Raw genomic sequence first — 27,578 nt, 5'->3', positions numbered from 1 at the left:
TGGGTCTCCCATGCAGGTGCAGGAGCGTGAGAACTTGGGCCATCTTCCACTGCTTTTCCAGGCCATCTCAGAGAGCTGGATCAGAAGTGGAGCAGCCGGGATGGGAACTGGCGCCTGTATGGGATGCCAGGACTGCAGGTGGCAGCTTTACCCGCTATGCCACAGTGCCAGCCCCTCTAGATTACTTTAAACAATGAATACAATGTAAGTGCTGTGGAAATAGCGATTATACTGCATTGTTTTGGAAATAATAACAAGAAAGACAATGGTACATGTTTAATACAGGAAGTTTTCTTTTCCCAGATACTTTGTGAAACTAAGACCGAGAGCCAATTGTATGAGAGATTAAATATTTAATTAGCTAAAAAATTGAGGCAAAAATGGAAATGTGGATTATGTTATTTTTTGATATAAGAAATATCATAAGCATTATACATATGAGTCCAATGCCTAGCATCTCCCTTCCCTGAACTGAAGTAGAACATCACCTAAGTATTTGCTCAGAGAAAGCAGTGGACACAGGGGACTTTATCCAGATGGATGACGGCAGAGCAGGAAATAACACTCAGGTATGACATTTCTGGTGTTGAGCTTTGACTCAAGAAAAGGAGGTCTTAATACTAGATACAAATTCAGTGAAGACTAAGGTCATGTGAACTGTGGGTTTCTGATGTTCTAAAACACAGTTGGTACACAGTTTAGGGAACCTATAGGTTAATAGCTCCCTCAAATCCCTCTCAAGTATCAGATGCAATAAGCAAACTTTGAACCAAAACTTTAATTAAGTGGTAGAAACTATGTGAGTTCTTTCCCCGCATATTTCGCTGGGTCATTAGGTCAGGCAGATAGAGAATGAAATGTTTGGGCTTAGAGTCAGAAAAGCTCGCATTCGCCTTCTGCCCCTGCCTCCTAAGAGCCATGTGAGTTTGAGAGAGGCACTAAGTCTCTAAACGTCAGGTTTCCTCATCTGTAAAATAAGGACAGTGAGATGACAGACACTGTATCTTGGCGATCTCTGGCCATTGAGGCCCTGTATGAACTGTAGTCTTTACTGTTAGTGGTATCACTACTACCATCATTAAAAACAATCATGCAATTCTTAAAAGTTAATAAAAAGTAAATACACTTAAAAAGGGAGGAAAAAGTTAAGAAAAATTTCCATTCCCCAAATGTTTCAAATTAAAAGAAGAAAGATGTGTTCATTAGGGTATGCACTACATTTCATTTCTTGGTGATGCCAGGTAAGTGGGAATCATGTATACGATCTGCAGCCTAAGAGGGTAATTAACAAATCAAGTGAATGTTACTCTTTCCTAGCCTGTCACAGCCAGGGTCTGGTGGAATGCAGCAGTGGACAGTGTATCCCCAGCAGTTTCCAGTGCGATGGAGACGAGGACTGTAAGGATGGGAGTGACGAGGAGAACTGCAGTTACAGTGAGTGTGTCCAGGGCCCTGGAACATTCTGCTACTGGTGCACTTTTCCCTGGGGACAAAGCAAAATGTCTGAAGTTATCTAATGCTGAAATAGGATTCCCCCATAAATAATTCCAAATTGCCTAACTCAGTGGTTCTTACAGCTTTGGTCAGCCAGGAAACCCTTTCTTGTGGGAAATACAATTCTCAAGCCATAGATGCTGTCAAACCGTACCTTAGAGCCAAGAGTGCAGGGAAACTCTGAAACATTGTGGTTGGATTCAGTTAACTGTTTTATGGGGAAAGCCATAGTAAAGAGAAAAGTTAAGTGTGTAGCAGCCAATGAAATGTGAATAGATTCCAGTGAGGCGGAATTGGATTCTGACATTAAATGTAAAAGCTTCCTCAAATAACCATGTTCAGAGCAGTGGTTTAATGCCTCACATTAGCAAGCAATGAACTTACATACACTTGAAAAGCTGTGTGATATCTGTGTGTGAAACTCAGAAAATGAAAGAAGTTGGTTTTTGAAATGGGCTGGTGTCAGAAAAGAAAGTTGCGCACGCTGCGTTAAGCTCCCAATTGAGTACCAGCTGCTCCATGAAGGACTTGGAGCCAGAGCCCTAGACTTAACCACCACTCAATTTGTCTGTGTGGTGCAGGCATCGCCTGGTTGTTAAGAATATGGTTGTTGTAGCCCTGCACTCTGGGTTTGAGCCCTGGCTCTGCTACTCATCTGGTTGACATCAGGCAAGTAACTTCACCCCTCTATGCTCAATTTTCTGTGATTGTGAACTCAGAATAATGTTAACTACTTCTTAGAGTTGGCACATGATAAGAATTTGAAACATGTTAGCCATTATTTCATGATCATTTTGTTGAAGCATTTCTTGGACTGCACAGATTCATTCTCAGTTAATGCCACAGGTCATCTGTAGATCAATTTTGTCATCAAAGCTGATCGTTAGAATAACCAATGAAAAAGCATCCAACACCTAAAGAAAGAGCATTTTATTCTTTTATTTTTATTTATTGATTTGAGAGGTAGAGTTACAGACAGAGAGGGAAAAACAAAGAGAAAGGTCTTCTACCTGCTGGTTCACTCCTCCAGTGGCTGGAGCTGGGCTGATCTGAAGCCAGAAGCTTCTTTCAGGTGTCCCACGTGGCTGCAGGGGTCCAAACACTTGGGCCATCTTCTATTGATTTCCCAGGCCATCAGCAGAGATCTGAATTGGAAGAGGATCAGCAGAGACACCAATCAGCACCTATATGGGATGCTGGCACTGCAGGCAGAGGCTTAGCCTATTAGCCACAGAATAGACCCCAGGCAGAGCATTTTAAACCACAGACTTATTACATAAAAATAGTATACCAAGAGAACTTTGTTTTAACAATTTTAAAATTCAGAAGGAGGGGCTGGCATTGTGGCATAGCTGGTGAAGCCTCCCCCTCCAATGCCGGCATCCCATAAGGGCACCAGTTTGTGTCCTGGTTGCTGCACTTCTGATTGAGCTCCCTGTGAAAAGCAGTGGAAAATGGCCCAGATGTTTGGGCCCCCGCTTCCCAGGTGAGAGACTTGGAAGGAGCTCTTGGCTCCTGGCTTCCAGCTTGCCCAGTCCTGGCTGCTTCAGCCATCTGGGGAGTGAACCAGCAGATGGAAGATCTTTCTCTGTCTCTAACTCTGCCTTTCAAATAAATAAATAAATCCTTAAAAAAATAAAGGTCAGAAAGAAATCCTTTATGAGCCATGGGTTAATGCATGCATATCAGGCAAACACCTCCCTCTGGATCAAGTTGTTTCTATATAATTGTATTCTTCCTGTATAATTTCATATAATCCAAATTAATTTTGGATTCTTCACTATGAAATGGCAAGATTTGTAGATTATTTCCTTATACATGGGAGGTGTAAGAAAGCCCTATGACAAAATAGCTGAAAAAGTACATTTTTGTGCCTTTGTATTATTGACTCTAAAGAATTTGTTTTAAAATGTATGTGGTGCCTATATGTGGCCATTCACTGGAAATTCAGTGCCAAGCCAACTTGCTAATGGAGCAGTAGGCTCCTGGGGGAGATAGGAATGCTGCAAATGGTTATGCCAGTCTGTCTCTAACCATGAAGGAACACAGGCTGTGAGGGAAAATCCAGGATGCTCTGTTGTCATCTATGTCATGCACACCCTGGAAAAGGGCTTGAGACAAAGCTTCTGTGAGGAAGAGGTGCTGGATCTCAGATCTGCAGAATTATTGAATTAACAAATATGAATGAGGTATGCAAAAGCATTTCAGATGTAAGGTACAGCTTGGCCAAGAGTTGTCAGGTGGGAAGGAGCAAGGCGTGTTTACAGTACTGAAAGAAGGCTATTGTGATGGAAGAGCTAAGGATGAAGGGGAACATGGTACAATATAAGGACTCTCGACATGGATTGTACACTTGTGCTGATGGATATGGCTGGGAGGGAAGTGGGCCCACTTCTCCTCCGGCTTCACGTGCTGTTGCAGCATTAGGCCTTTAAAACTCTCCAGGCTCTGTCTCTGCTCACCTTTCTGGTCTCCTTTCCTTTCTTTCCCAGTGGCTGAAGCTCCAGTGACTTTAGCCTGTGCACCTACCTTCCCTAGGCCTTTGCATGGGCTACTTTTATGATGGGGAAACCCAGGCTCCTCTCCCACTGCAACTTACCATATCTGACTGGAACACTCATTTGAGAAACTCCCCTCCTGCCTACTCTGCTTCTAAGGCATAGGGCTGGGGAAAAAAGAAAGAAAGAAACTGAACTGAAACAGAAATTTGTTTAGAAATAAAATTTCTTTGAAATCCATGCTTACAGGGCTGGTGCTGTGGCACAGTATGTTAATCCTCTACCTGTGGCTCTGACATTCCATATGGGAGCTGGTTCTAGCCCCGGCTGCTCCACTTCCAATCCAGCTCCCTGCTATGGCCTGGGAAAGAAGTAGAAGATGGCCCAAGTCCTTGGGCCCCTGTACCCACTTGGGAGACCAGGAAGAAGCACCTGGCTCCTGGCTTTGGATTGGATCAGCTCCTATAATTTTGGCCATCTGGGGAGTGAATGAAGACCTTTATCTCTGTCTCTCCCTCTCAATGTCTGTAACTCTACCTCTCAAATAAATAAATAAAATCTTTTTTAAAAAAAAAGAAATCCTCTCTGCTGTGGCCAGGGAATGCAGTGGAGGATGGCCCAAGTCCTTGGGCCCTGCACCCCATGGGAGACCAGGATAAGTACCTGGCTCCTGCCATCGGATCAGCATGGTGCCCCGGCCGCAGCGCACTTGCCGTGGCGGCCATTGGAGGGTGAACCAACGGCAAAGGAAGACCTTTCTCTCTGTCTCTCTCTCTCACTGTCCACTCTGCCTGTCAAAAAAAAAAAAAAAAAAAAAAAAAAAAAAGAAAGAAAAAAAAAAAAAAAGAAAAGAAATCCTAGCCGGTGCTGCGGCTCACTAGGCTAATCCTCCACCTGTGGCGCCGCACCCTGGGTTCTAGTCCTGGTTGGGGCGCCGGATTCTGTCCCGGTTGCCCCTCTTCCAGTCCAGCTCTCTGCTGTGGCCGGGGAAGGCAGTGGAGGATGGCCCAAGTGCTTGGGCCCTGCACCCCATGGGAGACCAGGAAGAAGCACCTGTTGCCTGGCTTCAGATCAGCGCAATGCGCCAGCCGTAGCAGTCATTTGGGAGTGAACCAATGGAAAAGGAAGACCTTTCCCTCTGTCTCTCTCTCTCACTAGCTCTGCCTGTCCAAACAAACAAACAAACACCAAGAAATCCATGCTTAGGCTTTTCATAATACATATTTCCTTGAACTTTTTGAAGACCTCTCATAGATATGATTTCAAAAACTTGTTATGAATGAGAATGAACATCTTTTAATTCCATTTTTCACAACCTTGTTGATGTCCCCTCCTATGTATCTTCAGTAAAGCAATAATCACACTATATCATAATGCTTTATTCATTATGGTATCCCTAGTGGAGAGCAAGCTGCTTCTCAGGGGAGTCAGACCTTTTTAATCTTTAATACCCATTGCCCAGTGTGTCACATTGACTTGTCATGGAGTAGCCACTTAATATTTGTTGAAACAATGAATGCATGTGGTAAAATTTCCTTAAGACCCTCAACTCATGGAAATCATTTAGATTTGCCTTGAGTTTTAGAAGTGGGCCCTGCCAGCTTGAAAAGGCTGACATCTCTCTTCTACAAAGTTGTGATGCACAAGGTACTGGAAAGGAACAAGATTCTAATATAATAGTCATTGTCTGAGAATTGTAGGCTAAGAGTGATTACATAAAGTTACATGCTATCATTTATATTTAAGTGTGTCTTGCAAGGTTCTCTAAATTCTGGATGACATGTCTGAAAGTAATTGGCTATAGTGGGGGAGAGCTAGAAAGAGAATGGGCAATAATTTATTGCCTTTCCCATTTAGTCTACAAATGAGCAGGAAATCAACGGGAACAGCAGTTTCCTCTCTAGTTACCTTAAGGAAAAGCCATTAGGGCAGGGGCTGACATTACTCCTGTCATTCATTTGGAAACAAGAAACCCAGTTCTTGGGTCATCACAGTTAGGCTGATGATAGTTTCCAAGGACATAGGGAGATCATGGATAACAGCTGCATAAGACTTGTACTATGATAAAGTATCCTTATTGTATTTGTGTTGATGCTGTATTTAATATTAGGAAAAGTATTTTCCTTAGAGGGAAGACTAAATTTCTGTATAGTTGAGTCTTAATGTTATTTAATATTCAGAATATCAGCTCTTTATTGGTCTCTGTGCCACAAATCACTTGAATTTTGTTTTGTAATCAAGTGTAGACATTCATGTAGAAGCACCATTTTTTCCATTAAAAGCAATGGCCATCTGTTTTTTAGCGTAGGTTGTCTTTTATTTCTTCATTCCTATGGAATCCTTTTGCAATAACTGGATTGTATTTAGTTGCCAGGAAAATTGATCCAGAAAGCACGTATTCAACACATGTTCAATATATTTGGAGAAATTGGAAGGAAATTAATGTTGTGTCATTCCTCAGCCGCACCGGACGTTCTTGATCCTTTAGATCTTGGTGTAAGGAATTTATAGGTGATGAAAGCCAACGTACCTTTTCCCCTCCGTAGGTCAGCCTCCATGTCAAGAAGGAGACCAAAGATGCCTCTACAATCCCTGCCTTGATTCATGTGGTGGGAGCGCACTCTGTGACCTGAACACCAGTCTGAATAACTGTAGTGAGTACCGCAGCTGACAAATCCAATCACCGCCGCAGGATATGCATTCGGCTCTTTTCTTCTTCATTGACGTTAAACTACTCTAGGCTGGAACCCCTCCAGAAAAGTCTGTTTGTCTTTTTTCTTTTAGAGGTTGCATGTGGTAGCAGAAAAGAAACAAACTGGTCTTAATTAACTTAAATCAGAAACAAATGTGTCATTGCAAGTGGGTTATAAATCCACATGGCTTAATATCATTACCATCACTTTTAAATCAACATCAGCTCCTATATATTTTTTTGGCTACATCTGCAGGCAGGATGCTCTTGTTCTTCCATTTTTAAAAACACAGCTTCAAAAATGAAAACTTTATCTAAGACGCAAATATGGAGTGATCAAAATAGTCACATCAAACTTTGACAGTCTGTTCCTTCATTACAATTTATTTTCACCTTTCTAGGCACTTTGTAGAATTGTTTTGGAACTGCTGCGTTAATTTGTTAAGTGACAACGTAATGGCCTGAATGGTGTGAGCAGGTGCCTTTCCCTTCATTAGCTTTTCTCAGGGCAGGATTTGGTCTGCAGTTTGGTTGGTGCTTGGGTCACCACATCGCTTATCAGAGTGCCCGGTTGAAGGCCTGACTTTGCCACCTCCCATCCAGCTCCCAGCTAATGTGCACCCTGGGAGGCCACATATGTTATCTCAGATCCTTGGGTCACTGCTACAACTGTGGGAGAGCCTGGTTGAGTCCGAGGCTCCTGGCTTCACCCTGGTCCCATCCTGCAGGCATTTGAGGAGTGAACCATGGCTGGAAGATCTCTCCCTGTCTTTCTAGTAAAAATGCAGATAAGTACATAGAGACTGACGGCTAGAGTAGTTTCTTTCTTCTGCTGGCTATTTTCACATTATACTCAGTTTTTCCACTTAGAATCATTTGATTTTTTGCCTTGTCTCCAGCTTGGGGCAGGAACTTTTGAAGCGGTTCTGAAGGTTCTCAGTCTGTAAGAGGTGATCACTTCTTACACAAACTCTGTCAGTCAAAGGCTAGGGGAAGCTGGGAGGTTAAAAGAGTGAGTGAGAAGCTCAAGGCCTTGGACACCCGACAGCTGTTTAGCTGAGAACCCAATAGCCAGCACTCCTCCCTTATCAGAGTGGGTGCTTTCCCATAGGAGATTTCAGGAGATGTTAGTCTGACCACTACAATTAAGGCCACTGTGGGGGGTGTGGGGGGGGAGCTGGCACTGTAGCATAACAGGTAAAGCCGCCACTTACAGTGCCAGCATCCCAGTGAGCACTGGTTCAAGTCCCAGCTGCTTCACTTCCAACCCAGCTCTCTGATATGGCCTGGGAAAGCAGTAGAAGATGGCCCAGGTCCTTGGACCCCTGTACGCATGTAGACCTGGAAGAAGCTCCTGTCTTTGGATCGGCCCAGCTTCAGCCATTGTGGCCAACTGGGGAATGAACCAGTGGATGGAAGATCTCTCTGTGTACCTCTGACTTACAAATAAATCTTAAAAAAAAAAAAAAAAAGACAAGACACTTTGGGTCTGGTGCTCTGGCACAAATGGTTGGGTTGCCAAGTCAGTGTCTTGGTTCAGTCCTGACTGCTCTGCTTCTGATCCACCTTCTTGCTGGGGTGCTTGGGGATGATGGAGATAGTGAAGGGTGACCCCAGCTGCTTGTGTCCCTGCTGCCCAAGTGGGAGCCCAGATGGAGTTCTGGGTTCTAGGTTTGACCTGGCCCAGCTTCCTCCTCTGTGAACATTTGAGCAGTGAAACAGCAGGTGGAAGATCTTTCTCTACACACCTCTCCCTTTTTCCTTCATCCCTCCCTTCCTCCCTCCCTCTCTAGCTTTTGAAGTAGAAGAAAATTAATAAGCATTAAGAAAAGATCTGCCTGTCTCCTTTTTGAATAATTTTAAAACAAATTTAAAATATAGGAAATGATACACACATAAAGAAGAACAAAGAAGTTATCACTGTGAAACTCAGTTCTTTTGTCCCCAGAAGGGAAGGTTGAGATAGGGATTTCTGGCAAAGTTCAGTTTCTTACTCAGAGTGTTAGTTACAGAATGTTCATCTTATAATACTCATCAAACTTTTAAAAAATATTACAATAGGTTTGGCATTTAAAAAGATGAATCCTTTAATATTTTAATATTATATATGCAAGCAGACTTTGAAAAGTGGCATTTTAATGTAAATGACCAGCATTAGTGTATGACTTCCAGTGACTTCACAGTAGTACATCATGACGAAGATATGACATGTACCTAGCAGTCTCATTTTCATTTTGAATTTAGAAAAATCTCTAAAAATCTTGCCTCAGAATTTGAAAGGTGAAATAACACTGAGATTCCATGGAATTTTTTTTAATAGATATTTGTTAATCTGCATCTCTGTTCAGAACACAAGTAGGCACTGTATGGAGCTTGGATAGTTCCACGTAGTATTTAAACTTCCTCACATTTGTGACACGATCGCCCTCTAGTGGCTATTGTAAATAAACTCATGAGTGAGTCTACTGCTGAAAACAGAAAAACTATTAATATTAGAAATCATAGAATTTGAGGTTGGCAGCTATCTTGAGAGTTTGTCTTTCTTAGCACTCTGTAACAAAAGCCTCATTAAGGAGTAAGACACAAGATCCTGTCAACCTTACAACATTCAATAATGATCTCCAAAATAGTAAGTGATTCTTATTTAACCCTTTCATCTCTCTTGGCTCTGAATCACTTAAGTTTTGTCTTCTCCCAAACCAAAAGTGAAACATTCTCCATATATCAAAAGAGAGAAAAATTATACGTGTGAATCTCTCTATTAACTAAATGAGATGTAACAATAAAAAGCTGAACTCTTGATAAGAAAGGGGGAGAGAAAGGGAAGGCATGTATAAGGCAAAAAAAAAAAAAACCAACTATGAATGATCTCACTTGTGTAAATCTACATGTAAGAACTTGGGAAAACAGTATAGAGTTAGACCTGCATCTACTGAATTCTAAGAGGGTCATGGTAAATAAGGCATAAAGCTGAAAACAGCAACTATATAATTCTTTGCTGAAAGCAAACACAGATCTGTCTAAATGTGTATTTGTACAAAGTACCTTCAAAAAGTTCATGGAAAATGTGTCCCATGAAAAATTATGCATTGAGTTCAAAATTTTTCACACTAAATAAACATCGTTTAATTGCATTTCCATTAATGTTTTGAGGTACTCTTATGGGTTTAAACCCTCACCTGACTTTGAGGAAAGCTGAGAGAAAGGGGAGTAGAGAGAGAATTAGCATTTTATCTATATATATCTTTGTATTTTTAAAGATATTTATTTTTCACTTTATTAGAAAAATCTTCCCTATGCTGTTTGCATCCCACAGATGTTTGCAACTACTAGGGCTGGGCCAGGCTGAGACCCAGACTCAATCTGGGTTTCCCGCATGGGTGGCAGGGACTCGCACACTGGAGCTGTCACCTGCTGCCATCCAGGGTATGCAGAAGCAGAGTAGATGGGACTTGATCCAGGTACTCTGATACGGGATATGGGCATCCCAAGTAACAATTCAGCTGCTACATCACACGTCTGCCCCTTTGTGTTATTTTTGCTCTTACGAGAAATATGCCTTGTTTGAAATCTGAAAAATGTTTAAATTTTACTCCTTGTTTTAATTTTGGCTTCTATAACAAGTTAAAATAGCTTAAGGGGCTATAAACAAAAGGTTATTTATCATGATTCTTTAAAAAATTTACTGATTTGCAAAACAGAGAGCAAGAATGAGAATATGATTCTTTCATCCTTTGGTTCACTCCCCAGATGGCCATAATGGCTAGAGCTGGGGCTGGGCCAGACTGCCGTTCTAGGCACATAGGCAATGGATCTGAAGCAGGGCTGCTGGGACTCAAACTGGTATTTGAGCCAACAACTGCTTAACCCATGTGCCATGTCGCTGGCCTCTTCAGAGCTCAAAGTCCCGGTTTCCAGCATGGTCAGGTTCTGGTGTTAACTGTCCTCTGGTTTGCAGATGGCACACCTTTATATCCTCACATAGGAGAAGGGGATTCAGGGAACCCTCTGGAGTCCCCTTTACAAGGGCACGAATCCCATTCATGAGGGCAGAGAATCACCCCATCCCCACAAAGGCTCCACTGCCTAACGTGATCACATGGGGAGTTAGAATTTCACCACATGAATTTTAGGGAGATGCAAAGGTAACACTCCTCTTGAAGCAGTGAATCCCCTTTCTGCTTCCTCTGTCACCTCTCCTCCCAACCCTGTACTCTGTACTTCATACATAACCTTTTTCATCTGGCCAGTGTCGGGCTCCTTATAAAGATAATACCTGTGAAGCCTTCGGTTGTTCTAATTAAGAAGTGGTTTCAACTGTTTTAATGCTTTACCTCAGTCCTTATTTCTCATCGGTTTGCTTGCATACTATCTCTTAGTCACATAGTAATGTTTCATTTGAAGGACTACTCTTAACAAGGCATGGAGTCTTCAGTCAGCTTTGGCCAGTTTTACCAAGCTACTGGCTTGCTTTGCTCTCAGATCTCAGGAAATGTGTTGCATCTGCCGTGAGCCAGGAGGAAACACTGAGCCCCTCTACCACAGGCCCCCCAAACCTATCCAAGCCTCATTTACCCGCAGAAGCCTTCGGAAGTCCTTTCTGTTTGCCCTCGTCTCTTTGGGCTCCCAGCGTTGCAATCAGTACCACTGCCTTAGCAAGTTCAGACTGCCACAGACTGGGAGACTTAAATATAACCGTTTATTTCTCATAATTCTAAATGCTGGAGGCCCAAGATCAAGGTGCTGGCAGATTTGGTTTCTGGTGAGGGCTCACTCCCTGTTTTGCAGACAGCTGTCCATTTGTAGCATCTTCACATGGCAGAGAGTGAGAGCCCTAGACTCTCTTGTAAGGATGCTGATCCCATAGGGGGCGCCTCTACCTTCTTCTAGACCTCATCTAAACCTAATTACCCCTTAAAGGCTCCACACACCAGGGATTAGGGTTTCAACATAAGAATTGGCTTGGAATGGCACAAATAGACCACGATGAACTTTCTCCTGGCCAGTTTGCATTATAAAATAGCTATCATCACCAGTGTCTTTTTGGCTATCAAGATTATGAAATGTTTCGGTATCAGGGACTCTATTATTTTTTGGACATGAGTAGGCTGAGGAAAGTTCCTTGCATTTTTCTTTGTCTGTTATTTTCCTCAGTCTGGAACCATGCTAGTGTACACTGAGATGAAAAAGTAACACTAATTTCTCAAACATCTCAAAATGATGTGGGAGAGGCAAGTAAGTAACACATACAAGCAGAGTACATGGAGGAAATGATGGGGCATGACTGTGCTGCGATGGCATTCAGAGGAGCCTCGTTCTGGGTGTAGGAGTGTGAAGACTGGCCAAGAAGATTTCCTGGGAGAGGTACTTAGACTGAGTCTTCTGTGCCAGGGAGGAATTAGCATGATGGGGAGGCTGAGACGAGATTGCTGCCACTAGCAGGTGCTCCATGCACCTGGCAGCTCGAACCATGCCCCCAGTTAAGGGGATGATTACAAGTAGGTGACAGGCAGAAGAGAAGAGCAGATAGGGTGCACAAAGACAAACAATTCTTAAAATATAGGGTACATCCGGGAGATAGAATTCATTGCAGCAGAGATTCGGTTGATGGGTAAGTCACAGGCAATGAGGTTGCACTTTATTAACCAACTGTTTTATCTATACATAGAAAAATGTTATATTTCTTGTATTCTAGTCCTAATTACTCTCATGAAAGAAAATAAAATAGACTTATGGTTTGTAAAGTTTAAAGAAGTTGTTTCCACATGTGAAATTTTAAAAATATGTATTTGTTTTTGTGGTTAGGTCAATGTGAACCGATCACGCTGGAGCTCTGCATGAATTTGCCCTACAATTATACAAATCTTCCAAATTACCTTGGCCACAGGACTCAGAAGGAAGCATCAATCAGCTGGGAGTCCTCTCTCTTCCCTGCACTTGTTCAAACCAATTGCTACAAATACCTCATGTTCTTTGCTTGCACAATTTTGGTACCCAAATGTGATGAGAATTCAGGCCAACGTATCCCCCCTTGCAGGTAATAAGATGGGGCTCCCCAAAGTATCCGTATCTTGAAGAACTAAGAGGATGAAGACCTAGTTGAGTTTGGATGAAGTAAATATTTATTGTATTTAACAAATGATTATTTAGTAGGTAAAGAAATAGGAGTTCTAGGATAAAGATTTGAGTAAGCTGATGAGTAACCTTAAGACAAATTTCTTACTCTCTCTCAGCCTTGGTTCGTAAAGGATAGTAATGGTAGTTGGGTTGAGTTGTGAGATTCACTGAGTGTACTTAGATGTAAAAGTTCTCTGATCTGTGGCAAGTCCTGTGGCCATTCAGCTGTAAGAATGGCACAGAGACACAGGTGCTTAGTAGCCAAGTCCCTCTTCTGTGCCACATGTTAGAGAGGATGTTGTCAGGGAATTTCCACACAAAGATGACTTCCACAGAGGCGTGCACTGCTCTGTGGTACTGTTTTCCATCAGGGGGCCATATACAGATGTGCTGCCTAAATATGAGTGATAAGTATAGAAACCATATGCTGGGAGCAGGAGTCACTTAGAGCTTTAAGAAAAAGCAATAATATTAATAGAGTGGACAGATGGGCAAACAATAAATTACGTGCTGGATTTCAAATGACTGGCAATGTAAGAGCATCCATAGTGAGGAAACTATAAAATGTCAAATGTCCTAGGAAACGGAACAAATTATACAAAATTGAGTAAGATGTAATGTTGGCTTATGTAGTGATAATTGTGAAAAATTGTCATAAATTATTAATATACCTACCAATTTTATGTTAAAAAGTTATCTCTAAATCTTATCTCACTTTTGCTGACAGAGATGATTACAGTTAGTAACCTTTAACAAATCCTTATATTTGATTTTATTATTTGTATAAAATTTTTTCTAATGCAGTATTTGCTCTAAGTGCAAATATACAGCTAGCTAAGTTTATCATTTCAGGGCTTGAGTTTCAGATTAAAAAGACTAATGTGAGACTGATTCTGAAGCATTACCCAGTCAATATTTTGGTGAACTTCTTTTGGATAATTAAATAAATTTTATCTATATATATTTCATCTTTAATGTCTATCAGTGTGAATTTTTAGTTTTTTTTATCAAAGTTTTTAAAGATTTATGTATTCATTTGAAAGGCAGTGAGAGAGGGAGAAGCAAAGAAAGAGATCTCCCATCTGCTGGTTCACTCTCCAGATGTTGCAGTGGCTGGGGCTGGGTCAGACTGAAGCCAAGAACGAAGAATTCCATTCATGTCTACCACATGGGCAGCATGGACCCAAGTACTTGAACCATCTTCTGTTGCTTCCTTAGGCTAATTAGCAGGAAGCTGGATCAGAAGCAGAGCAGCTGGGTCTTGAACCTGTGCTCCATTATTGGAGTCAGTGTAGCAAGTGGTGCTTCAATATGTGCCATGATACTGACCCTGAAAACTTGTATCTTACTGCAAGTATAATATGCTAACTGGTTCAGGAAGACAGAAGACAGAATGAGAAAAGCAAAGAGGAGAAAGAATTCTGTTCCTGGAAGATCCCCATTTCTCTTTCTGCAGTGAGGTTGCTCTGAGTGAAAGGGCATTGTCAGGGTATATTTTCTGTGTGAAGATCCTTCTCATCTTTATGAATCTATATATTTGTACGTGCACACCCTGCATACACACGGACCCACGCTTATCTGGAGTTAAAACCCTGTGTGCATTCGGAACAGGTGTCTCGGCTGTGGCTGTTGCGGCTTCTAATGTTTTGTCTTTCTTGCTCCTACAGAACGCTGTGTGAGCACTCCAAAGAACGTTGCGAGTCTTTTCTTGGCATCGTGGGCCTGCAGTGGCCTGAAGACACAGACTGCAGTCAGTTTCCAGAGGAAAATTCAGATAATCAAACCTGCCTAATGCCCGATCAAGATGTGGAAGGTTAATATTTAAACTAATCGCCTTGGGGTACATAACAAGTAGCAACATGCCAGCCACCTTTTGGAGTCTTTTTAGGGGGTGTGAGGGGAGTGGAGAAGGGAGATTGTTTGCTTTTCTTGTTGTTGTTCTATTTAATTGCCAATGAGATTGCAGAGGTGAATGAGTTTGATGAGACTGAAGAATTTGACGTTCATCCTTTAGACATTATCATCATTTTAAAATAAAGAAATGGTCAGAGAGTAAAAGCAAACTCAGATGAGTTTAGCATTGCAGGCATTTATCATTTTAACCGTTTATCACTCACAGAGCCTTATGTGTAGACTGTGCTAGTACCCTGGTGGTCCTGGATGCAATGGTGAGCATTGGGCTGTGGTTGCTTCAGGTGCAGAGTAAGCAGAGGCCTTAGCAACACTGAGTTGTTAAGTAAAGACTTGGAGTTAGGAACCTGACCACCAGGCGGATAGACTGGGAGTTGGAACTGATCTTGACACATTGTGGGCAACTGGGCAGTCAGGCGCATGGACTGCTCAAGGCGTGTCAGGCGCTGGCAACCACTCAGTTGTCTATTAGTAGTGATAATTAATCTGTGGAGAACATAGGCACTAAACCAGTGCTCTGGAGAGATGGCTTCTGGGACCAAGGGGAAAGAGGCTGGACAGCAGACTGAGACTGATTCTGAGAAGGCCAAGTAAACGCTGGCTGTTTCAGCTGCACACGTGACCGTCCTTAGCCACAATAACAGCTCCCTGAGAGCATCTCATACTGAAACAGGTAAATCTGCTGATATTTCTGTGTCTTTCACTCACTGAGGGTAATGCTGTTTTTAACAGAATGTTCCCCCAGTCACTTCAAATGCCGCTCGGGACGGTGTGTTCTGGCTTCCAGAAGATGTGATGGCCAGGCTGATTGTGACGATGACAGTGATGAAGAAAACTGTGGTATGTATATAAGGTGGTACTTTTCTCGAATGTTCAGAAATAACTGTTTAGGATAAGGAACTGTGTTAAAAAATGCATGCTGTTCACTGGAAGTAAGTAGTGCTAATTCATTTATGTCTAGATTTGATGCTAATTCATTCACTTAAGATCAACAGGAAGCATGAACTGGTAAGCTGTTTTTCTGTTAACTCTTGATTTTCCTTAAATTATGTGTCTTTGTGTAACTTTGATGATGTACAAGGGTACGTCAAGGACTTTATGGCAAATGGAATTAAAATATAAATTAATTTGGTGCAATATATGTATTTTTTAATATTTATTTATTTATTTGAAAGTCAGAGTTACACAGAGAGAGGAGAGGCAGAGAGAGAGAGAGAGGTCTTCCGTCCGATGGTTCACTCCCCAGATGGCCGCAACAGCCGGAGCTGTGCTGATCTGAAGCCAGGAGCCAGGAGCTTCTTCCAGGTCTCCCACATGTATGCAGGGCCCCAAGGACTTGGGCCATCTTCTACTGCTTTCCCAGGCCATAGCAGAGAGCTGGATTAGAAGAGGAGCAGCCGGGACTAGAACCGGCGTCCATATGGGATGCCAGCACATCAGGCCATGGCATTAGCCCTCTGCACCACAGCGCTGGCCCTGGTGCAATATATTTTTTGACATCCATGCTTATTACAGGTCTTCAAAAAGTTTATGGAAATATAATTATGAAAAACTATGAATTACAAAATTTTTGTTCAAAAATAGTTACCTTTTAATTCCATTTGCCAGAAGCTTTTGAAGTATTCTCATATGCTCAAACACTTAATTAAAGGGGAAAACACTTCACAATGTAAGCAACTATTTTATAATTAAATTCTAAGGCAGTTGTTATCTATTTTAAAGTCAGAGTCATGGTGCATTCCCATAGGATCCTGTGTTGCCAAATGGGCATCTAGATACACAGAGTTCATGCTCCAGTGTCCACATTTAATTGATATTCATTTGCGTGCCCTCTCTTATTTTGTCTTTGTTGGCAAAGGATGAAACTCTTTCTGACATTTCTGCTGTTGAGTTCCAAAATCACCAATGGAAAGGCCAGAAATGCCAATGGTAATTTAAGTGGAACTAATTCCCATTTTATTTCCCTGCAAACCTTTGTACTTGTAACTTCAGAATATGCCAGGGAATAGAAAACAGATGATGTACTTTAATAAACAATATTCTGGAATAAAGCAAGATGATCAAAGGGCCTCTCAGGATAGCTTGGTTATGATTATTTAGCTTCTCCTACCAAAAATGATACTTTTTTTCATTGAAAGCATATAAGGCAATACATCTTTTGAGATCATTTCAGCCTTTTGGCCTTTGAGATATGAAATATTGCCTTGCTCCCCAAAATGAATTTTCTGAGTAGACATTGCCCTTCTGGTCTAGACAAAATGTCACAAGCAATCAGCTGAAATCCTATCAGCTACTATAAATATGGACAAGTGCATCTTCTGGAAAATTACAGCTGTCAGAAGGATGGTACAATGACTATAGCAGTAATCTTGTTACGGAAGAACATACAGTGTTTTGAGAACCAACTGTTTGCTTATCTGTGATCTTTCTGTAAGGAAAGAGAAACATCTTAAATGTCCTTATAGTTTAGAACGTGTCAAAAATTTCATGAAAAAGTAAAATAAAAAGATAATTTTTGTGCAAAAAATTTTTGAAAACCACATAGATTTTTTTAGTCACATTTTCCATGAACTTTTTGAAGACTTCTTGTAAGATATTTGACATACGCTTGAGAATGTATTAGATTTGTGTATTTAATAGTGACTTTATTTTGAGTTGCAGCTTTGAATGGATTTTCCTACATGGTTCAAAGATACTGTATGATACTCTATTGGGATGGATAGACCTAAATTTTCCTTAAGGGACTAAATATTTGTGAAATATAAAAGCTTAGTTTTTTGGAAAAAAAAATAGCCTTTTTAAGGCTAAAAGGTCTGAGTTCTAGAATAAACAAGCATGCATAGATTTCGAAAAAATTTATGCCAAAATAAGCTTCTTTTAATTCCATTTTCCACTAATGTTTTGATATACTTTCATCTACAAGAAAAAAAGAAATTCAAAGTATGATAGCAGAGAATGAGTTTAAATGACCCTAAGATACCAAGTTTCTGGTTAACTAATGAATTTTCATCAATACTTTAACCACATCAAAATGACAGAATAAATTTTTGTCTAATCTCTATAAAACACTTAAAATTTTGACAGCACAATTTAAAGCTCCAGCTAACAAAAAATTAATTAAAAGTAGGTAGAGAATTATTACATTTGGAGTTATATCAAATTGTTCCAACACGTAAGTTTTGAGAAAACTTTCATTAAGTTTTCTGGAGCGACTGATAGCAGAAATTTTATATAGGTTCCTCTTGGGAACATAGGCATGTAGTTGAATGGCTTGCCCAGTGTTCTGGAGGACATACTACTTACAATCAAATAATGGAGCTATGTTGATGAAGGCCCAACAGAACACTATTATGAAAACATCTAGTTTCTACTTTGCCTCCTTGCTGTTTGTCTGTTTTCATGTGTGCATAGGCATACCATCTCGTAATGCAAACACCTGCTCCAGCAATACTTTATGATTTAGCCTGTCCATTGTGGCACTGAAGACGTCTAAATTCTTGGGCTTCCGAAATAATGTGATGATTAACTATTCACTCTGATGAATCTGAAGTTCTGCCAGAACTAATAGCATTATTGGGTTTTCCTCTATAGAAGATACTTAATTCAGTTATAAAATAATTGAAGTAGTAGCAATTAACTTAGTGTTTCCGTGATACTTTCATAGTAGCATGAAAAGCATGATAATCACAGCACTAACTTTATAAACACACTTTTAAAATGTATGCATTAGATTTTAGCAGTGAGCAATATTGTTCATAAATGTTTCTGACCGCCATGGCGAATTTTTGTTGTTGAAATTGCTTTGTCATGTAATGAAAATCGTGGCAGTATTTGAAGTGTTTTCAATAAGTGCTTGGAAGAATTATGCAAACCTGGACACCTTATTCCAAAACTGATTCATGGAATGGAACCTAACAGAATGATTAGCAGTCAGCACTGATCAGTACAGAAATACTTCACAGTTTTCAGGGCTGATGACTTGACAGTATTGAAACATAGACAGGTGGAACTGTCTATAAAACCAATAGAACGAGATTAGCATGATAAAAATGAGTTTATTTTCAACAAAACATTTTCCAAGTATTAATAACCAAGCAGTGGAGAACTAGGCACAGTTTTGGGAAAAGCTTATGATTATAAAATAAACTGAAAATATGTCACTGTAAAAGTTTTTTTAGGCCGGCGCCGCGGCTCACTAGGCTAATCCTCCGCCTAGCGGCGCCGGCACACCGGGTTCTAGTCCCGGTTGGGGCGCCGGATTCTGTCCCGGTTGCCCCTCTTCCAGGCCAGCTCTCTGCTGTGGCCAGGGAGTGCAGTGGAGGATGGCCCAGGTGCTTGGGCCCTGCACCCCATGGGAGACCAGGAAAAGCACCTGGCTCCTGGCTCCTGCCATCGGATCAGCGCGGTGCGCCGGCTGCAGCGCGCCGGCCGCGGCGGCCATTGGAGGGTGAACCAACGGCAAAGGAAGACCTTTCTCTCTGTCTCTCTCTCTCTCACTGTCCACTCTGCCTGTCAAAAAAATAAATAAAAAAAAAAAATTAAAAGTTTTTTTAAAAGAATAAGAAAGGAAGGAGGGAGGGTGTAAGCATGGGCAGGAGAGAAGGTAGGGTGGGAAGTACCACTTTGCTCCTAAATCTGTATATATAAAACACATGACCCAAATTAAAAAAAAATACATGAAATTTGTTCACCTTATAGAAATTTTAAAATTTGGGAAAAAAGGGAGGGAGGAGATCACTAGGAAAAACATTAAAGAGAAGTCTTAAGGAAAATAACAATGGGATTGTATTTTTTTATTTTTTCTTTCATCCTATAGATTTGAATGTATGAGATTGGGGATAGCTTTTGCCAGGTTTATTTGGGCTATAAGAGCGGGTAATACCTGGGTCTGATGCCATCAGCACTTTCTCAGTGGGGAGGTTACGTAAGAACACAGCTGAAACTGGGTCTTTATAGGTATTGTCAAATAGAAAATCTTTTATTACACGAACACAGGCATCATAATTACTAATGGACCACTTTTCTCTGTAAAAGAGCAGAGACCATAGGAGAAAGATGCAATGAATGGCTGTCAGTAAGTGCCTTGAAATTCAGGATCACTTTGTCAAATATCTTTAGTCTCTTCTTAGACTCATATAAAATAAAACCTTTAAACAAAACCTGACCCATTTCTCAGAGTCAAAATCCCCATATGTAAGATGTATCCAAAGCTGGGACTCATATTTGTAGACTTTACAGATAGATTTTAATTTTTGAAAGCACTTTTTCTTTTTTCTTTTTTTTTTTTAATCTTCCAGCATTTTGTTTAATAGAAGCACGAAAGAGATCTACTATCATGTTTTTTCTTTCTTTCTTTCTTTTTTTGGTTTGGTCTTTTTTTCTTATTATTTGTTATTTTTTTAACTTTTATTTAATGAATATATATTTCCAAAGTACAGCTTATAGATTACAATGGCTTCCCCCCGATGACTTCCCTCCCACCCACAACCCTCCCCTTTCCCGCTCTCTCTCCCCTTCCATTCACATCAAGATTCATTTTCAATTCTCTTTATATACAGAATATCAGTTTAGTATATATTAAGTAAAGATTTCAACAGTTTGCACCCACATAGAAACACAAAGTGAAAAATACTGTTTGAGTACTAGTTATAGCATTAAATCGCAATGTACAGCACATTAAGGACAGAGATCCTACATGAGGAGTAAGTGCACAGTGACTCCTGTTGTTAACAAATTGACACTCTTGTTTATGGCATCAGTAATCACCCTACGCTCTTGTCATGAGCTGCCAAGGCTATGGAAGCCCCCTGAGTTCACCGACTCTGATCATATTTAGACAAGGTCGTAGTCAGTGCAGAAGTTCTCTCCTCCCTTCAGAGAAAGGTACCTCCTTCTTTGATGACCTGTTCTGAAAGCACTTTTTCTAGCCTTTTGAACTCTCATAGAATTTGTATAGCTTCTCTATCTACTTGGACTCTTTGGTAGTGTTGTATAACTGATCTCACAGAAAGGGCTAACTGGCTTTCTTGGCACACGGAGTACTCAACTTCATGTCTGTACATCTCTGCTCGTGGAAAAACCACTCTTTGCTCTGTGGCTGGCAGAGGAGGGAAAGTCCTTCATCCATACATGTGGCACCCCTAACTGTGCTTGCAGGATGCCTGTTCAGGACTGGCCTTGGACCCCTCAGTAAGGTTTAATTTTTCCCTGTACCTAGAGAAGTGTTCTTCCTCCAAGTGTTACACTAGTTGGCTGAATGTTCCACTGTCTTATGTGGTATCTTGGGCAGTTACAGAATGATCTAATAGATGAAGATTTGGATTTAAATCCAGTCTCAGCACCTAGAGGCTTTGTGACTTTTTTTGTGACCTTCACTGAACTTCTGTGGTCCCCACTTACAAAATGCAGAGAACACCCATGTTGTCTCCCACAGTGTGGAATGCTTATGGCCTGCCACACTGAACCCTCAGAAGCCGATCAGCTAGAATACCCCCACAATGGTGATCGGAAATCCAGGATGCAATCTCGCGTTCACCCCAGGCATCTCCCTTGAGGGAAGGAGTCTGGTCTGAGTCTTATTTCTGGCCATTATATATGGCAGAGAAGAGCAAGCTGGCATGTCTTGTGCAGAGCAGAGGCTGAGGGAAGTAATCACTCACACAGTATCACAGAGAGCAGGCGTGAGTATCTCATCCTTGAGACGTGGATTAACACTTACATCTGTAGGACTGCAGCCATGTGGAGGTCCTGGCCTGTAGTTCAGTGCCCTTTCTGTTCCCTGAGCCTGCCCTTCCCACCTGTGGAGGAGGCTCTGTGAGGACGGCTCCCCTAAAATGGGGCAGCGACTCAGGAGATGGGACGCCTTTGGGACTCCTGAGGATGACCTGGGCTGGTGTTGCTACCCTGACAGTGTCCAGTGGGGAGGCAGGGCCTGCATTGTGGTTGCTGTGCGGCCATGCGTTAGCCAAGAGTTTTGCACACTAGCAGGGTTTTCACACCTGTTACACCAGGCTCTGGCTGCAACAGCTTCTGTGTTCCACTCTCATGTCACATTGACATGCTTCCTGGGGTAGACGTTGGCCTGGGATGGCTGAATCTGAGCTGTTTCAGCTTCTGCCAGCTGCCAACCCAGGTTTACCTTGTATCCTCCTTCCTGTGAGCAGCCCCACCTGGAGGGTGGGACAGTTTTTCTGACAGTTTTTCTGCATATCAGGTGAACAGCACCATGCAGAACAAGAAGCAAGTGTATTAAGGTGATTTGCTCTCTTTACTTATATTGACATTGACAGATTTTTTCTTTTTCTCTCCCCCACCCCCAGAAAAACAGATACTCTAGTTTAATTTTTGAATTTTATTTATTTTCACTTAAAAAGATCTTCTCCGAGGCATATTGTATTAAAATTGTCAAGGACAAGGAGAGGCTTCTAAACAGAGTAAGAGAAGAGCATGAAGGCACATATAAAGGAAAACCAATTTTTTAAAGGATCTATTTATTTATTTGAGAGGCAGAGTTAGATCTTCCATCCACTGGTTCACTCCCCAGATGGCTGCAGTGGCTGAGGCTGGGATGATCCAAAGCCTGGAGGGAGGAGCTTCTTCCAGGTCTCTCCCATGGGTGCAGGGACCCAAGCACTTGGGCCATCTTCCACTGCTTTCCCAGGTCATTAGCAAGGAGCTGAATTGGAAGCTGGGCAGCCAGGACTTGAACTGGCGCCCATATGGGATGCTAGTGCTGCAGGCAGAGGCATAACCTGCTATACCACAGTGCCGGCCCCAAGGAAAGCAAAGAAGACTCACAGCAGACTTCTCAGCAGAAACCCTACAGGCCAGAAGAGAGTGGGATTATAAATTCAAGGTCTTAAAAGAAGAAAACTTCTGACCAAGGATATTATATCCAGAGAATCTATCCTTTAGAAGTGAAGGAGAAATAAGGTATTTCCCAGATAAGCAAAAACTGAATCCACCACCACCAGACCAGACTTCTGAAATTCTGAAGGGAATCCTGCATTGGAAGTAAACATCATGAAAACACAGGACACCATCAAATTTACTAACAGAGCAGGTAGAATCAGTAACCAACAAAATGACAGGTGTTAGTTCTTACCTTTCAATGCTAACCTTGAATGTAAATAGATGAACTTCCCCAGCTAAAAGATTTAGGATGGCTGAATGGATAAAAAACCAAGACCCTATTATATGCTGCCTACAAGAAACTCATTTCACAAATACAGACAGCACATAGGATAAAAGTGAAGGGTTGGAAAAATATAAACCAGGCAAATGGAAACCAACAACCAGCAGAAATAGCTATCGTATCAGATAATAGACTTTAAATGAAGAACTATAAAAAGAAACAAAGATGAACTATTATATTTTGATAAAAGAACCAAGTTCAGCAAAAAGATAAAAGTCATAAATATATATACTCCCAACACAAAACCAGCCAGATACACACACACATCAAATACTATTAGACCTCAAGAGAGAGACTCCAATGCAGTACTAATGGGTGACTTCAACACCACACTGTCATCAATGGACAGATCATCCAGATGTAAAATCAATAAAGATCCGTAAGCGTTGAAGCATGTTATTGAGCAAATGGACCTAACAGGCATTTACAGGGCATTTCACCCAACAGCTACAGCATGTGCATTCTTCTCATCAGCCCATGGAACATTTTCTAGGATAGACCACAAATAGGCCACAAATCAAGTCTCAGTGAATTCAAAAAGATTAAAATCATCCCATGTATCTTCTTACCACAAAGGAATAAAACTAGAAATCAGCAAGAAAAGTACTAGAACATTCGCAAACACATGGAAATTAAACAACACGCACTGAATGATCAATGGGCCATTGAAGAAATTAAAATAAAAAATTTTCTTGAAATAAATGAAAACACAACATTTCAAAACCTGTGAGATACAGCAAAAGCAGTATTAACAGGGAAGTTTATAGCATTAAATGCTTACATAAAACAAAAGAGAAATGTCTCAAATAAATGATCTATTGCTGCATCTTGAAGATTTAAGAAAACAAGGACAGGGGCCGGTGCTGTGGTGTAGTGAGTGAAGCCGCCGCCTGTAGTACCAGCGTCCCATATGGGTGCCGGTTCGAGATCCGGCTGCTCCACTTCTGATCCAGCTCTCTGCTGTGGCCTGGGAAAGCAGTAGAAGATGGTCCAAGTCCTTGAGCCCATGCCCACGTGGGAGACCCGGAAGAAGCTCCTGGCTCCTGGCTTCAGATCAGCACAGCTCTGACTGTTGCGGCTAACTGGGGAGTGAACCAGTGGATGGGAGACCTCCCTCTCTCCCTCCCTTCCTCCCTCTCTCTCTCTCTCCCTTTCTCTCTCCCTCTCCCTCTCTCTGTCTCTCTCTCTGCCTCTCCTTCTCTGTTTAACTCTGACTTTCAAGTAAATAAATCTTAAAAAAGGACAAACCAAACCTCATATCAGCAAGAGGTGAGAAATAATAAGGATCAGCACAGTAATAAATGAATATAAAAAATAAAAAATATCAACAAAAATCTGGGTTTTTGAGTAGACAAACATTTAGCTAGATTAATGAAGAAAAAAAACTCAAAATTAGAGATGAAGAAGGAGACATTACAACCAACACCACTGAAATACAAAGGATTGTTTTCATTTATTTGAAAGGAAGAGGGAGAGGGAAGAAACACAGATTTCCAGTGCTATCCACTGGTTTACTCTCTAAACTGTCGCAGTAGCTGAGGATGAGCTGAGCTGAAGTGAGGAACCCAGAACTTAATCCAAATCTCTCATGTGGGTGGCAGGGAATCAAATACTAATGGATGCTTACCTGAGCCATCATCGGCTGCCTCCCCAGGTGTGCATTAGCAGGAAGCTGGATTGGAAGTGAAGTTGGGACTTGAACCAGCATTCTGATGTGGGTGTTCCAAATGATGGCTTAAGTGCTGCCCCAAATGCCCACCCCTGATGGCTGCAGTAAAGATGGGCCTACCACTGGCAGGCAAGCCTGCTTCACAAAGTGTTTGCAAAAATTGGAGTAAGCACACATCTGAGAATCACTGCTATCTTATTATCAGCATTACTGTTAGTGAGCATGCAGTTCACAAGGCTTTATGCCCAGAAGATCTATTTCTCTGGGCTCTGATTAGCTCAGACCAAGTGCCCATGAGCACCTCTGTACATTCAGGAAAGGCAGCTTGTGAATCAAAACTCCTGAAGCTTTTTTCATCCTCTGCTAGTGTGCTTTGTGGTGAGAGAGGCAGCCCTGGGGCTGGGTAGGCACCGTGGATGCTGAGCCTCCTTCGTGGCGTCCTTTGCTGTCTGGTGGACTGAATGGATTACATCACTTGGTGGGAGCTTAGTCCCGGGGGAGATTTCCAGATCCTTCTCAAACCTCCAGACTGTCGATGTCAGAATGTTCTGGATGACATCTGTATTTTCTGCAAGCTGAAAACTGCAAGTGATCTTGAGGTGACTTCCTGGAAGAGATGTACCTGGGCCTGAGAGCATTGCAAATGAAGAGCTCTCACTATTTATTTCTTGTCTTTTCCTGGTGAATGCTCTAAATCGAATCTTAGCTACTAACAAAACTTTTTTTTGGTGATTTATTTCAATAATTGTTTTCAACAAGAATCTTGAAATTTTTTTTCTCAGAAGGGATTCCAGGAAGCCTCAGTCAATTCTCTACAAAAGTTCTCTGAATCTTTTGTAAAAGGGCGAATGAAAAATAACATTTTTAAAAGAAACTTATTGGGCCGGCGCCGTGGCTCAATAGGCTAATCCTCCACCTTGTGGCGCCGGCACACCGGGTTCTAGTCCCGGTTGGGGCGCCGGATTCTGTCCCGGTTGCCCCTCTTCCAGGCCAGCTCTCTGCTATGGCCAGGGAGTGCAGTGGAGGATGGCCCAGGTGCTTGGGCCCTGCACCCCATGGGAGACCAGGAAAAGCACCTGGATCCTGGCTCCTGCCATCGGATCAGCGCGGTGCGCCGGCTGCAGCGGCGGCCATTGGAGGGTGAACCAACGGCAAAGGAAGACCTTTCTCTCTCTGTCTCTCTCTCTCACTGTCCACTCTGCCTGTCAAAAATTAAAAAAAAAAAAAAAAAGAAACTTATTATTTGGTTACTGTTTTGCATTTCATCCATCTTAAAACAAATGATCTTTTAGGAACCAGTTTTTTTTAATTTTACTTTTTTTTCTCCTTCCATGAAATGCAGTTCTATTTAAAATACACACATATTGAAGGCTGGCAACCTGTATGCTACTATTCTAGGCAGGGGATTGAAGGCAACTCAAAGTGAACACCATGTGGTCTCTGCCTCATGCACTTCACAGCCTGGGGAGGGCAGAGATCTGAGTAGAGTGACAGACAAAACACCTATGACTCTAGGCAGGCTTTCGTGGGCATTCAAAATGCGCTGCAATTCCATCGCATGTCATTTAAAGATCTTCACTGGTGCTTGCTAGTTCATAGTACAATTGCAGTTCAGATTATGGACTTATTGCCCTCATCTTGTGCGAATTATGTTTCTCATGTTAACTGATAAAATTTCCAGCCTTAGATCTTCGCTTACCTTAAAGTAATGGCTTTCGTAACTGGCTTTGTAAACATGGTAGATATTGGCATAGGAGATATTGGCATAGGAGACATATGGCATATGTTTGACTACACATGCAGACAGCCGATTAGTTTGTTGATGGAACTTACATTTTAATATAGTCTGCACATAGATTCCTTGGCTTTGGCATTTTTGCCTAAAAACATAACTCATCATTTTATAGATAGGCCTATGTGTTGGCAAATTGATTTGAAAAGCAAAAGAAACAGCTAAATATGCATGTTCATGTATAGTTACTTTTTTCATTTTGTTTCCCATTTCCCATGTGTCACTTGAATCTGTTAGGAGCAGAGAGAGATTGTACATTTCTACTTTTTTTTTGTAGAAAGCTTTTATTTAATATAAATTTCACAGGTACAGCTTTTGGAATATAGCGGTTCTTTCCCCCCATACCTGCCCTCACACCCCCACTCCTGTCCTACCTTCCACTCTCTCTTCCATCTCATTCTTCATTAAGATTCATTTTTTATTATCTTTATATTCAGAAGATCAACTCTATACTAAGTAAAGATTTCAACAGTTTGCATCCACACAGACACACAAAGTGTAAAGTACTGTTTGAAGATGAGTTTTACCATTAATTCTCATAGGATAACTCATTAAGGACAGAAGTCCTACATGTGGAGCAAGTGCACAGTGACTCCTGTTGTTTTAACAATTGACACTCTTATTTATGACATCAGTGATCACCTGAGGCTCTTGTCATGTGCTTGTCACAGCTATGGAAGCCTCTTGAGTCCACAAACGCAGACATTATTTAGATAGGATATAAGAAAAGTGGAAGTTCTCTCTTCCCTGCAGAAAAAGTACCTCCTCCTTTGATTGTCCCTTCTTTCCACTGGGATTTCACTCACAGAGATCTTTCATTTAGATCATTTTTTGCCACAGTGCCTTGGCTTTCCATGCCTGAAATGCTCTCATGGGCTTTTTGGCCAGATCTGAATGCCTTGAAGGCTGATCTGAGGCCAGAGTGCTGTTTAGGGTGTTTGTCATTCTATGAGTCTGCTGTGTGGCCTGCTTCCCATGTTGGATCATTTTCTCCTTTTTTAATTCTATCTATTGTTATTAGCAGACACTTGGTATTATTTATGTGATCCCTTTGGCACTTAATCCTGTCTTTATGATCAGTTATACACTTAAAATGATCACTTTAAGTAGTAAAATGGTATTAGTACCTGCCAACTTAGTGGGATTTGGAGTCCCATGGCAAGTTTTTAGCTTTACCCTTAGGGGTAAGTCTGTGGAAATGTGTGCCAAAC

General features: G+C 41.5%; 1 protein-coding gene across 6 annotated transcripts in view; it reads left to right on the top strand.

The window, feature by feature from the left end:
• CORIN (corin, serine peptidase) overlaps nucleotides 1-27,578 on the top strand; it is a 322,793-nt gene that overhangs the window by 242,885 nt on the left and 52,330 nt on the right. For 5 of the 6 annotated variants that reach the window (XM_008248589.4, XM_008248573.4, XM_002709419.5 and 2 more), the window contains 5 exons: nucleotides 1,318-1,434; nucleotides 6,539-6,646; nucleotides 12,490-12,721; nucleotides 14,469-14,614; nucleotides 15,445-15,552. In XM_008248589.4, the coding sequence (XP_008246811.2) occupies nucleotides 1,318-1,434; nucleotides 6,539-6,646; nucleotides 12,490-12,721; nucleotides 14,469-14,614; nucleotides 15,445-15,552 (711 nt within the window). The remainder of the gene's footprint in view (nucleotides 1-1,317; nucleotides 1,435-6,538; nucleotides 6,647-12,489; nucleotides 12,722-14,468; nucleotides 14,615-15,444; nucleotides 15,553-27,578) is intronic. The other variant, XM_070068193.1, reaches the window with a different exon arrangement.

Source organism: Oryctolagus cuniculus, chromosome 2 (assembly GCF_964237555.1).
Source record: "Oryctolagus cuniculus chromosome 2, mOryCun1.1, whole genome shotgun sequence".
Classification (NCBI taxonomy): Eukaryota; Metazoa; Chordata; class Mammalia; order Lagomorpha; family Leporidae; genus Oryctolagus; species Oryctolagus cuniculus.
The sequence above is the reverse complement of the archived record's forward strand: the minus strand, read 5'-3'. Positions and strand labels throughout refer to the sequence as shown.